Raw genomic sequence first — 15446 nt, forward strand, 5'->3', positions numbered from 1 at the left:
ATTCTTGTCTTTAGAGATTATATTCTACCTTCTATAGCATTTAATGACTCAGTTCTTTTACTGTCGGTTAGCCACGTATATAATGGCAGGTTTTGATAGCCAGTTATCAAGCTGATTGCATCTGCCCCTAGACCTCGAGGTACGGTATTACTTCGACCTAATATTCAATATTACGAATTTACGTTTTTTGATTAGTAATATTGTTATATTTTATGCATTTAAAATAATGTTCCGTGTCCAGTCGTAATTCCATGACATTCAGTACTTACTATTTTTATTACTTTTATTATTTAACGAACAAGTAATACTCAGTGTTTATTTACTACAAATGTAGTGATATGGTATAATTTCTCACATTTATATAATGTAAATTTATGGAAATGTTTTCATTACATTAACAACATATGTCTTATTAGAGTCACATCTATATTAAATTACTTGGGTGGTAAGACTGTCTGGCAGGCAGAGTTTTCGTGTAGCCATGAGGCTAAACCTCTGCGTGGTGCTAAAGGACAATCTTTTCTAGACAAATATCTAAATGTGGATAACATATAAGATCTCCTGGTTAAAGTAAATTTGTCACTAGACATGGATTATGTTGTGTCTAGACAAGACAGCCTAGACACAATGAGAGGAAGCCGAAAGGCACGCGCTAAGCTAAAGCAGGATGGCGTGAGGTCTGAAACAGGATACGTAATGAATGCTATAAAGAAAAGTACGTAGCTTCTGGAATACTTAACTTTAATCCATCCTTTTGGTACATCTGGAGATTGTGGCGATACAAGTGAGACTCTTTAGATACATGCAATGTTACTAATGGCGCCTTGCTAGGTCGTAGCCATTGACTTAGCTGAAGGCTATTCTAACTATCTGCTCTGCAAATGAGCGAGGCTTCGTCAGTGTGCATCGCTAGTTACGTCGTCTGTACAACTGGGGCGAGTGCTAGTCCATCTCTCGAGACCTGCCTTGTGGTGGCGCTCGGTCTGGGATCACACAGTGCCGACACGCGGGACCGACATGTACTAATGGACCGCGGCCGATTTAAAACTACCACCTAGCAAGTGTGCTGTCTGGCGGTGACACCACAGATTAGACTAGGGTTATTTTCTTAGAGGTCTCAAACGACCTTCAGCTTAAGTACGGCAGTGCTGGATGGCGCGGCCATGTAGGTAAATTGTACTACGAAACACTGTTGATGTGCAATGAACCTGCGATCCTTTTGTATGGCGTGCTTGTAAAATCGAAACAGTAATGTTACATTTGCTAGTCCTTCTCACAGACCACTTATGGTCCTACAGGTTGTGCAGATTACACTACTGCCCTATCTCCAGGCATTATTAGGCCGCACAGTGAGTTCCTATTTCCACCTAAATTAGCAATTCGTGAGCTGAGCGCCTCTTTCCTACAGATATCATACAAGAACAAGTACTTAGTAAATCTACCATAAATAATAAGACTTGTGTGAAAATCTTGTATGCTTCGTGTTCTGCATATTTTAACTATTTGTTACAAGACGTCTTGTTGTACACTATGAGCTGCATGAAAAAATGTTTAATTACCACATCTGTGGCGTCTTATTCAAATGATCTGCAAATAAACGCATACATATCAATGTGTACAAGATAAGAAGATTCTCTATACATTACTGTAGAAAGATAAGGTTACTTACATATCGTGTATGTCTATATCAAACGACATGTGTAGCCTGTATAAAACCTACATGATGTTAAAACTGATGTCGATCTAGAGAACACAGAACCGCGTGGTCATCAAAATTCTAATTATACGCATGTGTATGTGATCACGACCTCTATCGTACATAGGCTGTCGTGCCTGTTTTTTATAACTGGTAAACACTGAACACCCGATGATAAACACTACCAAGAAATGTGCCCATTTAGCGTTTGACAGTATACACGACAACCTGTGCACCACAGAGGTTAGCCAGGCAATCGAATTTAATGTGATCACGTAGACATGCTTATAATTAAGTTTCAAAAGTCCACGGGTTCTACACTGCCCAGCCACATTAATGTGACCACCTGTCAAGAGCCTGAATAACAACGTTCTGCAGCGCTGAACGCTGGGAAATATGCAGTAAGAGAGTCGGTAATGTTCTGGAAGGTACCGACAGGGATTTAGAGCCACGCCGTGGACGCCTACACCTACACTAGATCCATGCCACGAACAGCCCTATCGAGGAGGTCTCACAGATTCTAGACTGGATTTACAGCTGGGGAGTTTGGTGACCAGGGCAGTGCATCAAACTCTCATCGAGGTGCTCTTCGACTACTAACTTACACTGCCAGCTATGTGGCATGTTGCATTGTCCTGCTGGTAGATGCCATTGTGCCGAGGAAAGACAAACTGCATGTAGGGATAGCCATGGTCCCCAAAATTAGACGGATGCTTTTGCTGATCCATTGTGTCTTCCAGAATACCAACGTCACCCGGGGAGTGTCACGAAAAAATTCCGAAGATCATAACCCTTCCTCCTCTGGCCTGGATCCCTCTGCTTGCACACGTTTCACGCCGTACACGCCAACAGCCATGTATGCAATGGAGCATAAAATGTGATTCATCTGAGAAGACCTCCTGTTGCCTCTCAGTGGACGTCCGTCTGCGATATTTCAGCCCTCAGCGTCGATGAACAGCAGGTTGCTGAACAGTCGTTGAGGAGACACTGTTGGTAACCCACTGGCTCATGTGGACTTTCGATGACTTAATCACTTGTCACTAAACCCAATGGTCCTTCTGTACAGCATTTAATTTGCTCTATTTCGGCAATACTGCACTGTTTTTTTCTGCCCCTCGTCCCCACCTCCGCCCATAATACGCGTTATATAATATTCACTACTGTTGCTGTCCCACCTGCCGTCTGTGATTGGTTATTGCACATTGACGCCGAACACAGGCGGTGGTCGCATTGATGTGACTGGCCCGTGTATGTTTTTCTAGATAGACATCAATTTTAACACCATGAAATATCTGCCGTATCATGCAGAGATCGCTGTGCCACAGCAAAGTGAATCGATACCACGGAGGTTAGTGAGGGCTCGCTGCAATCGGCGTTGACTTATGAGACACGCTCCTGAAGGAACACTCTTCCCCTATTACTTCTGCAGCGCCCTCAACATGAGACATTGCCCAGTTCGAGATTCAACCACACCAGTCGACATCGTAGTTAGGATCACTGATGGACCTGCTCATTTAAACACGGAACACTGTACTCCTAGAAAATAGTTTGTTATCCTGTGCATCAAGTGATGCTTGAGTAGTCATTGGCAAAGGACTGTGTTAAAGTTAAGCAAATCTTTTATCCGTTTGTGAAATAAAGTGAACCAACATAGCATATGTTGCATTGAGATGAGCCTTCTCTCAGAATAATCAGAGAACTCACAGTTGTGGCCGAATGAAAGTAGTTTCGACTAGTCACAACAATTTCATACTTGCCACACTTGTCATTTGATAGAGACGTATACAATATGAGAGTAACCTTACCTTTGTACAGAAATGTGTACAGAATGTTCTTACAGAGTGCGTTCCACAAGTAATGCAACGAATTTTTTCTGACGCAACCACAGCGTGTTGTAACCGGCTGGGCTAAGTGGAGGGGGGTGTTAGCTTCAAAACGCTCTTTGTCTCATTCGGCTGCGAGCTGCCGGAGAGTCAGGACGTGCGTTTCCGTCAACCCCATTTTGAGTTTATGTAACACGGCACAATGGATCATTTTGTAGAGCAACGGTACGCTATCAAATTTTGCGTTAAACTTGGGAAGTCCGCCACCGAAACGTTCCCATTACTTCAGCATGCCTTTGGGACTGATTGGTTGTCCGAATCACAAGTTTTCCGATGGCACAAATCGCTCATAGAGCGCGGAGAGGAAATCACCGACGAACCCCGCAGTGGACGGCCATCAACCGATCAACCGCACGAATCGACGAAAATGTGAAGCGTGTGAGCGATTAATTGGCTGACGGCTGAGACTTAAATTGATGGCACAAACCATAAAGATGTCAAAAACAGCCGTTTTCTGCATTGTGACGGAAGATTTTAACATGAGAAAGGTGTGTGCAAACTCGTCCCAAAAGTGTTGACCCACGAAAACAAGCACAAGAGAGAACTTCGTTGCCGAGAAATGGTGGAAATGTGTGAAAAACTCAGTTATCACTGGTGATGAGTCGTGGATTTTTGCGTACGACCCTGAGACAAAAAGGCAGAGTTCAGAGTGACCCACCCCATCGTCGCCCCGTCCCGAGAAGGCACGCATGAGCAAGTCCAGGATCAAAACCATGCTCATTGTCTTCTTTGACGTCACAGGCATTGTCCACCACGAATTCGTACCTACCGGGACTACAGTGAACTCAGTTTAGTGCCCAAAAGACTGAAAAGGATGGTCTCGCGCTGCCGAAGAGACATGAAGGACACGTGGAAAGTTCACCATGACAACACGCCGAGTCACAGCTCTTTAATTGTCAACGGCTTCCTGGCCAGGACCAAGAACCCATTGGTTCCCCAGCCTCCCAACAGTCCTGATCTGGCTCCTGCTGACATTTTTTTGTTTCCTCGGTTAAAAGGACTGATGAGAGGAAAACATTGGGACACGATTCAAAGCATCCAGCCGCATGTTACATCAGCTCTAAAGGACATTCCGGAAAAGGCATTCCAAGATGCTTTCCAGGCATGGAAACACCTCCTCCAGAAGTGTATCTCTGCAAGAGGGTGCTATTCTGAAAATTTTTGATTACTTGTACGGATATATTCAATAAATGACTTTTTATGAATTTGGTCGCATTACTTGTGGAATGCACTTCGTACATTACACACATTTTATGTTTCCATGGAAGTGGCAAGGAAAGCGTTTCTGAAGAAGATAAATTTGTTAACATCGAGTATAGATTTAAGTGTCAGAAAGTCCTTTCTGAAGGTATTTGTATGGCGTGTAGCCATGTATGGAAGTGAAACGTGGACGATAAAGAGTTTGGACAAGAAGAGAATAGAAGCTTTCGAAATGTGGTGCTACAGAAGAATGCTGAAGATTAGATGGGTAGATCACATAACTAATGGGGAGGTACTGAATAGAATTGGGGAGAAGAGGAGTTTGGGGTACAACTTGACAAGAAGAAGGGACCAGTTGGTAGGACATGTTCTGAGGCATCAGGGGATAACAAATTTAGCATTTGAGAGCAGCGTGGAGGTTAAAAATCGTAGAGGGCGACCAAGAGATGAATACACTAAGCAGATTCAGGAGGATGTAGGTTGCAGTAAGTACTGGGAGATGAAGAAGCTTGCACATGATCTACATCTACATGATTACTCTGCAATTCAAATTTAAGTGCTTGGCAGAGGGTTCATCGAACCACAATCATACTATCTCCCTACCATTCCACTCCCGAACAGCGTGCATGAAAAACGAACACCTAAACCTTTCTGTTCGAGCTCTGATTTCTCTTATTTTATTTTGATAATCATTCCTACCTATGTAGGTTGGGCTCAACAAAATATTTTCGCATTCGGAAGAGAAAGTTGGTGACTGAAATTTCTTAAATAGATCTCGCCGCGACGAAAAACGTCTTTGCTTTAATGACTTCCACACCAACTCGCGTATCATATCTGCCACACTCTCTCCCCTATTACATGATAATACAAAACGAGCTGCCCTTTTTTGCACCGTTTCGATGTCCTCCGTCAATCCCACCTGGTAAGGATCCCACACCGCGCAGCAATATTCTAACAGAGGACGAACGAGTGTAGTGTAAGCTGTGTCTTTAGTGGACTTGCATCTTCTAAGTGTCTTGCCAATGAAACGCCACCTTTGGCTCCCCTTCCCCATAATATTATCTATGTGGTCTTTCCAACTGAAGTTGTTCGTAATTTTAACACCCAGGTACTTAGTTGAATTGACAGCCTTGAGAATTGTACTATTTATCGAGTAATCGAATGCCAACGGATTTCTTTTGGAACTCATGTGGATCACCTCACACTTTTCGTTATTTAGCGTCTACTGCCAACTGCCACCTGCCACATGATACAGAAATCTTTTCTAAATCGCTTTGCAACTGATAGTGGTCTACGGATGAAGTTACTAGACGGTAAATTACAGCATCATCTGCGAACAACCTAAGAGAACTGCTCAGATAGTCACCCAGGTCATTTACATAGTTCAGGAACAGCAGAGGTCCCAGGACGCTTCCCTGGGGAACACCTGATATCACTTCAGTTTTACTCGATGATTTGCCGTCTGTTACTACGAACTGTGACTTTCCTGACACGAAATCACGGATCCAGTCGCACAACTAGGACGATAGCCCATAGGCCCACAGGTTGATTAGAAGTCGCTTCTGAGGAACGGTGTCAAAAGCTTTCCGGAAATCTAGAAATACGGAATCAAGTTGAGATCCCCTGTCGATAGCGGCCATTACTTCGTGCGAATAAAGAGCTAGCTGCGTTGCACAAGAACGATGTTTTCTGAAACCATGCTGATTACGCATCACTAGATCGCTCCGTCGAGGTGATTCATAATGTTTAAATACAGTATATGCTCCAAAACCCTACTGCAAACCGACGTCAATGGTATAGGTCTGTAGTTCGATGGATTACTCCTACTACGCTTCTTAAACACTGGTGCGACCTGTGCAATTTTCCAATCTGCAGGTACAGATCTATCGGTGAGCGAGCGGTTGTATATGATTGCTAAGTAGGGAGCTATTGTATCAGCGTAATCTGGAAGGAACCTAATCGGTATACAATCTGGACCTGAAGACTTGCCCGCATCAAGCGATTTGCTTCGCAACCCCTAAGGTATCTACTTCTAAGGAACATGCTAGCATCGATAGATGCCCATGATAGAGTAGTATGGAGAGGTGCATCAGAGCAGTCTCAGGACTGAAGACCACAACAACATGAACAACAAAAACAACATGTTTCCATTTATCGGTTTCTTCTGTCTATGAAGAGTCACTAATGATGGGTTCTAGACCCGAGTACTGGTCTGGCAAATATTCCCACATGGAGCTGATAGTGTGCAGCAAGATGCAGGTGAGAGTAGCGCGGTGTTGTAGCGAGCCCCTGTTGCCGGCAGGTGTACTACAAGAGCCGGCGCGACTCGCGGTCCCACGCGTCGCCGGAGCGGCGCTCGTCGGGCAAGGAGTCTTCGGGCAAGTTCCCGCGGCTGCCGCGCCAGTCGACGGCCATCGACGAGAGCTCGCTGCCGCCGGGGGTGTGGGGCGGCGCCGGGTCGTCGGGCAGTGGCGGCAGCTCCAGCGGCGGCGGCGGCGGGCGGCGCGGCTCGCAGCCCACGCTGTCGCCAGACCTGCAGCCCGCGTCCGACGACGGCGGCGGGGGGCCTCCGGGCCCGGGGGCGGGGCGCAAGGCGCGCCGCGATTCGCTCAGCCCCGACTCCGCCTCCTACAGCCGCGGCCGCCGAGACTCGCGCACACACCTCTCTCCGGACAGGGACCGCGAGGTGAGCGCGCGCCACTCACTGTGCTGTGTCCAGTTCCTCTCCATCTCCTCTGCCTGGTGCATTCAGCTGTCCACAAATAAACTTCATGGCAGATTAAAACTGCATGCCACACCAGGACTACTATTTGGGACCTTCGCCCTTCATGCCCAACTTCTCAACCGAATGTGTTACATGAGCACAACTCACAGCACTTTCTCACTACTTTGTATTGTATGGTATGTTAACTGGGGACCTAGAAACAATGGACAGGCTCCGTCCCCGCCGCAGCCGCAGTGGTCCACAATCCAACGACGACTATCGCAGTCCACGCCACCCCTCTGCTGCCCCGCACCGAACCCAGGGTTATCGTGCGGTTCGGCCTCCGGTGGACACCCCCCCCAGGGATCGTCTCACACCAGACGAGTATAACCCTATGGTTGTGTGGTAATGGTGGTGTACGCGTATGTGGAGTACTTGTTTGCACAGCAATCGCCAACATAGAGTAACTGAGGCGGAATAAAGGAAACCAGCCCGCATTTGCCAAGGCAGATGGAAAACGGCCTAAAAACCATCCTCAGACTGGCGTGTTTACTGGACCTTGACACAAATCCGCCGGGCAGATTGATGCCGGGGTCCAGGTGCTACTTCCCACCCAGAAAGCCATGCGTCAGACTGCACGGCCAACCGATCGGGCCTCTCACTACTTTACTTCCATTACTGCCTCGTCTTCTATCTTACAAACTTTTGAATTCATGATGTCTGTTCCTTCGAAAGAACAGACAACATATAGATCCCACAGTTGTGAAGCATTGTACCTAATTTGAAGGGGTATCACTGCTTCACCTGCAGCGGGATTGGCTGTGAGATGTACCAAGATAGTCTGTGCAGTTGCAATAACGCTGTGTCCCCAATGACACAGTGGCTACCACACCTGTCTAGTAAAAAGAAGATCCTGAGTTCGAATCCCGGTCAGATACACATTTTCGCTCATCACCACTGATTCCGCTTAATGTCCCACTGGATCTGACAGCAGTGATCCCCCCCTTCAATTTAATTTAGTATTTGACAGCTGCAGGATCTGCATGGCATCTTCTCTCGAACGGACACCATGCATATTGACAATTCATAAGCCTGTATCCGCTTGCTTCAATGCGAATGCACAAATACATCCAACCTCATGTGAGAATCTGTGAGTAGCGAATAGGAGCATAGTGGACAGGCAATGTGGGTGGCGCTCGTTGGAAGTGTGGATCGGCTGTGGGGCATACCTAGATAGTGCAGTTGTGATAACAGTGTGTCCCGGGTGGTGCAGTGGCTACAGCACCTGCCTAGTAAGCTGGAGATCCCGGGTTACAATCCCTGTCCAATACACAATTGCGCTCGTCGCCGCTGATTCTGCTTAATGTCATGCTGCTGCTGGTAGCAGTGGTCCCCTCTTCAATTCACTAACTTTATTTTGGAAGCATTGCCCAGGCCATGGTTAAGCCACATATCCGCAATACCCTTTCTTCCAGGAGTGATACTCTTGCAATTAGGCAGGAGTACTTCTGAGAAGTTTGGAAGATAGGAGATGAGCTACTGCTAGAAGTGCAGCTGGGAGAACATGTTGTAAGACATACGTGGGAAGTGTAGCCAGATGAACACTTTCCTGCGAAAAGTAAAGGTCCCAGAATCAATTTCCAGTGTGGCACACAGTTTTAATCTGCCATTAAACTCATCTAAGCCTACACTCCACTGCAGAGCGGAAATGTGATTCTAAAACCAAGTACTAGTTCTCACTCTCTTGATATGCTACACATGTTGTAATGTTTATCTCTTTATAACCGCCAAATAAGTTGATGTAACTTAATAATGCTTCAGTACCCATATCATTGAATCATTTTATTAGTGCTGTTTGGTATTAATCACAGTTATCTGAGCATGTGGGAAGTTATTACAGACAGTGAGACTCATAAACAATATTTAATTTCATTACTCACCCTCAGTCATGATAGCTCAAACTTTGTTTCCAGATGCTATCATGTTCTCTACTTACAGGGGTTTCACAGCTATTAAACATGTTTATTAAACTACTTATATCCAATGAATCTATTTGTTACCTTACTTCCACACACATTTTCTAAAAAATATTCCAGACAAAATAAACATCAAACAGCTAACACAGGACTTATTCTTCGCACAACAAGTGGAACAAGTGACTTATTTTTTTATAAATCTTGAAGTTATATAACAAAGGTCTCAAACATTTTGAATACTTGAATAATACGTAACAAGGAAAACACATAACTGTCGCTCCTTCACCCTTCATATGAATCCTGTTTTGGTGTGTGAGCTTTCAGGGAGATAACCTTTTCAAATTACTTATAAACTGTAAGGAAAGCAATAGACAATGATTATATGTACATAGTGAAATTACAGTTTAAATGTAACAAAATCAGTGTATTTATTCTTTGATTTAAGCCATCGTTTGTTACGGAATGTTCTAAAAATAATTTATTTTGCTTACATTAGTATTTTTGAGAATATTGCTTCAACGAGATTATTTCCAGTCAATTTACCCACATTATTCCAGCCAGTGAGGTGGCATAAAATAAAGAATAATAAGTTTTAATTTTTAACTTTCCAACAAAACTCTTACGATTTTAAATTATCGCGAATTTCTCAGCTTGTATTTAGCAGAAAGCATAAAAAGTACCTATATTAATTAACATAGTCACTAACTGTTTATCCCTTTTATTGTCTATTTAGTACAACTGACATAATGCCATAATTATAAGTGAAAATATTGCTCACATTAATTTCTGAGAGTTTAGGAAAATGGTGTTTATGAATTAGCTCAAATGTTGTAACTCATCTGTAAATATGTATCGCAATTTACTAACTCAAAACAGTATCATAATGAACAATTTCAGATATGTATCGGTCTCTTCTTTCACTGATGAATTACAAGTTCATATGTAAGCAGCTGTGCTCTTGCTACCTTTTGCTCCAGATTCTGAAATGTCTTTTTCTTCTTGTCCTTCATTGTTTACTGGTAATCAAGTTGTTCATGTAGCTCTGTTACGCCATTAGGCTGTATTCGGAGGATAAAAATTCCATACACATAGTATCAGTGCTGCGATACGAATCTTACTGAGGCTGGTGTAACCCAGAGGTAGAACAGTTTTAGTTCAGAATTATTAAAGGCATGGTGAAGGCTCACAATACTTTATACAGAGGCATAATTGTAGTATTTGATATTTTTCTCCTTTACTTCCATTTATTCTCTGTCTCTTTTTCAAAATGGAGATAACATTGTGGGATACAGGCACATCTAACTCTGGGATAGCTGCAGCTTGTACAGGAGTAATTCTGGTGACTCGTGTGATTTTCTAGTCCCTTATGCGAGATGTGGGCTATTCTTAACGGTACTATATATTGTAATTCACGGTCTTGCAGTCTGGAGTTCTAGATAGGCTGCTCTCCTGGTTATGTTGTATTCACCCCGGACACTAAGGATTACAGGGATGACATCAATTTTAACGTTCGACACTGTACTGGCCTCGACGCTCGGATCAAAGAAGTTTGTCATTAATTTTCCCATCAAACAGCCCAGATACATCGATTAATGGGCGTGATCATCTTTACGATTGACATACAACAACACAGTGTACTCCACACATTCGACACCTCTCCTCTTGGGTGATCTGCATTACGATATTTCTTCCCCGTCAACGCTAGACGTTGTGGACCAACTATTATAGCTTCTTACTCTGTTCTCATTTTTCATATTTTTAGCTACAGATGAATCTGATCACTCAATATGCTTTGCAAAGATAGTTTTATCTTATTCTGCTTTGACGTTACATTGGTACCTTCTTACCCTGGGCAATAATTGTGCTGTTTTCATCTCCAAATATAAATTGTATTATTTGATCTATTGTAAGCTTTCTATTAAAATTTTGTCTGAATTTGAGGAAACTGAATACATTTCTTCCAAAAACTTTCTCCTCATGTAACATGTAGTCACAGGTATTGTATTCAGTTCCTAAGGAAAACTGACATGGGCAATGTGTTGCGCATGTGAACAGTGTTCCGAAATGCAGAATTTGAAATAAAGAAAATCAATCGAAATAAATGCTACAAGAAACTAATTGTGCACTCACCGAAAACATTGTAACTATAATTCAATATCAAAGCACATCATGGACGACGCGTTGTATGAAGTGCAGTACTAGACGAATCACAGCCACGAAAAATAAATTGCTGCTCTATTCGGAAGAAAATAACTGTTAAAAATTCCAATGCCGTTCAGTCAAAATTAATGTACTTGCTTGCATGACACCTGACAATCCTGACTATGCACTGTTTTCACAAGAATGCGAGGTGAGATCTGTCCTGACAGTATGATGCAGACTGTGGTTTTTCCTACTACAGTGCAGGGGAACAGTATCACATCTGTAGACAATATTTTTATTCATCTTTCATTGCCAGATGGGCATTTTGTTAGTAAAAATGGTGAATGGCCTTTCAGACCATGATGCACACATTTTAACACTGAAAGGGTTTTGTTTTTAAACAAATGTCAGATATAATTACAAATTATGTAGGAAAGTTAATCCAACAGCAATAGTGAGTTCTCTAAAAATCGTCAAGGAACAAGAGTGGCACTATGTTTATAGCGCCAATGACATAGATGACAAATATAATGCTTTCCCTAACACATTTCTCATGCTCTTTGAGAGCTGCTCTCCATTAGAACGTTGTAAATGGAGTACTAGCAGGAAAAGGCAGCCTGGGTGCCTGACTAGTGATATACTGATATCATTTAGTACAAAGAAGGAATTAAATCAAAATGTTAAAAGTTGTTACAATCAAGCTATAGTTGCCCATTACAAAGAGTACTGTAAATTGCTTATAAATATTATTATGAAGGCAAAGAGCATGTGGTGCATAACAGAATAGCTAATTCACAGGATAAAATTAAAATCATATGGTCAGTTTTGAAGAAAATGTCTGGTCAGCAGCACAAGGTCGACGATATAAAGTTAGTTGTTACTAAAAATATTTCTGTTACTGATAAATCAGTTATGTGTACAGTATTTAACACTCATTTTCTGAGCATTGCTGGTGAACTAAATAAAAATCTAGTTTCTACAGGGATTTATATAACACTCTTGGATAGCGCCGTTCTGAGACTGATGTCTTAAATTCTCCACTATGATCCTGACAAGAGGGATACTGGGTCAATAGTAAAATCACTGAAGACAAGTCCGCCCACGGTAGCTGAGTGGTCAGCGTGACAGACTGTCAATCCTAAGGGCCCGGGTTCGATTCCCAGCTGGGTGGAAGATTTTCTCCGCTCAGGGACTGGGTGTTGTGTGGTCCTAATCATCGTCATTTCATCCCCATCGACGCGCAGGTCGCCGAAGTGGCGTCAACTAAAAAGACCTGCACCAGGCGAACGGTCTACCCGACGGGAGGCCCTAGCCACACGACATTTCATTTCACTGAAGACAAAAGACTCTCATGGATATGATGCAGTGCCTAGCAGAATATTAAAGTACCCTGCTGCACAAGTTAGCCCTCTACTTAGCCATATTTCTAATTTTTCCTTTAGGAACAGTCAGTTTCCTGAATGATTAAAGTACTCACTAGTAAAGCCACATTATAAAAAGGAAGAAGGGGATAATGTATACATTTTAGACCTATTTCTATGCCATCAGTGTTTGCTAAAGTTATTGAAAAGGCTCTGTATGTAAGGATAAATGATTATTTTATATCACATAATTTGCTATTAAATGTGCAGTTAGGCTTTAGAGATCGTTTAACAACTGAAAAAGCTATATTCTCTTTTCTCTGTGAGGTACTGGATAGGTTAAACGAACGGTTCTGAACGCTAGGCATATTTTATGATTTACCTAAGCCATTTGATCGTGATGACCACAAAATATTGCTCCAGAAGTTGGACCATTGTGGAATACGGGAAGTAGCTCAAAATTGGTTCATCACTAACAATAACAAGAGACAGCTAATGGTCATTATTCACAGTGTTGAGAACGGTTGTGATGTGGTATCTGAGTGGGGTACAGTCAAATGGGAGGTGCCCCAACGATCAGTATTGAGGCCACTCCTGTTCCTTGTTGATATAAGTAATATGCCCTCTAATATTATTGGTAGCTCTAAAATATTTCTGTTTGCTGATGACAGTAGCTTTGTGGTAAAGGATGTTGTGTGCAACATTGACTCGGCTTCAAATAGTGCAGTTCATGGCCTAAGTTCATGGCTTGTAGAAAATAAACTAACGCTAAATCACAGTAAGACTCAGTTTTTAAATTTCTAACACACAATTCAACAAAACCTGACGTTTTAATTTCACAGAATGAGCATATGATTAGTGAAACTGAACAGTTCACATTTATAAGTGTTCAGATAGATAGTAAACTCTCATGGAAAGCCAACATTCAGGATCTAGTTCAGAGATTTAATGCTGCCATTTTAACTATGTGTACGGTATCTGAAGTAAGTGCTTGTTTGCTTATTTGCATTCTCTTATGTTGTATGGTAATATACTTTGGGGTAACTATTTCCATTCTAAAACTATATTTTTGGCTCAGAAACGGGCAGTTGAGACAATAAGTGTTTCAAGTTTGCGAAACTTTTGTCGACCCCTGTTCACTAGTTTTGATATTTTGACATTAGCCTCTTAAGATATATATATATATATATATATATATATATATTCTTTACTGTCGTTTCTCGATAACAATACCAGCTTACCGCCAAGAATAAGCAGCTTTCACTCAGTTAATATGCTCCAGAACTCCAACCTGCATTTGGATTGGACTTCCTTGACTCTTGTGCAGAAAGGTATGCAGTATATTCCTGCATCCATTTTCAATAAGCTACGACAAATTTCAATAATCTTAGCTGTAATCCACGCGCTTTCAAGTCGAAACTGAAGAGTTTCCTCATGGGTTACTCCTTCTGTTCTATTGAGGAGTTCCGTGAAGAATTAAGCTGACTTCTTTTGTGTGCATAAACATTTTATTTTTATCTGTTATTACTTTTATGCTGTAATTTTATGTACTGACCTGTTCCCTAATCTCGGAGATCTGCTCCTCAATTTGGTTCTGCAGACCTTGACATGTAAATAAAATAAATAAATAAATAAAGCAGCAGCTGCAGCAGCTAAAATTAAATAACCTACTCTAAACATTTTTAATTGACAGAAACAGTTTGCTGCTTCGTGTGGCGTAAAGGACAACGCACATACGATAAAAATTCAAACTTTTACTATCAATCATGGAGCTGGGTTCTACTTGAAAAAAAAAATAGTTTTTGGAAATAAAATATTGTTATTGACAAATAGACTGCACAACATAGGAAAACTCTTGATAATCACAAAATTCTCTCATTACAAAGAAACTGCAAACACAGCCTCTAACATTCATCGAAAATCCTATAAACGTGTTGTCATTCGATGATAAATTGTACCTGACAATTTCTCGCAGATTCACAAATAACGGAACTATTTCTCTGAAAAACTCAACTTCACGCTCAAATAAGAATCTCTCAGGACTGTACAACTGACTGACTAATGGATCACCCACAAGTAACAGTAAACACAGGGTCAAGGATCTTATTCACTAATCATTCAGTGCACTCGATCATATTAGGCCCACTACAGTAGACTTTATTTGCTGTAGCTGAAAAAAATGTGAGAAATTTATAGCATTCGTAGACCATTCAAGTGCTTGGTTACATACAGACTACCGAACTGTTATGTCCTGCCTCTACTTGTATTTAACCCCCCAGCCCCCTCTCACACCCCAACCGCCGCAAACCCCTACGCCTTTCCTATGTATCAGGGAGTGTCTGTTGTCTTGAGCGAACTTCACCAAAAGTAACAAGCAACATCTTGTCTTATGATCTGCAGATAAAACGTATTGTTTGATCGAGCCTACCTGAGTAGAGCTGTGTTCAATTACACGAACAAAAAGTGATCCTTTATCCATAACTG

The 15446-nt window shown here is 42.2% G+C and overlaps 1 protein-coding gene across 1 annotated transcript in view; it reads left to right on the forward strand.

Annotated features, from left to right (window-relative positions):
- Nucleotides 1-15446, forward strand: part of LOC124550721 (serine/arginine repetitive matrix protein 1-like) — a 116465-nt gene that overhangs the window by 65840 nt on the left and 35179 nt on the right. Inside the window, exons 8-9 of the mRNA XM_047125442.1 lie at nucleotides 7082-7221; nucleotides 7264-7465. Coding sequence (XP_046981398.1) covers nucleotides 7082-7221; nucleotides 7264-7465 — 342 coding nt within the window. The remainder of the gene's footprint in view (nucleotides 1-7081; nucleotides 7222-7263; nucleotides 7466-15446) is intronic.

This window comes from Schistocerca americana, chromosome 9 (assembly GCF_021461395.2).
Source record: "Schistocerca americana isolate TAMUIC-IGC-003095 chromosome 9, iqSchAmer2.1, whole genome shotgun sequence".
Lineage (NCBI taxonomy): Eukaryota > Metazoa > Arthropoda > Insecta > Orthoptera > Acrididae > Schistocerca > Schistocerca americana.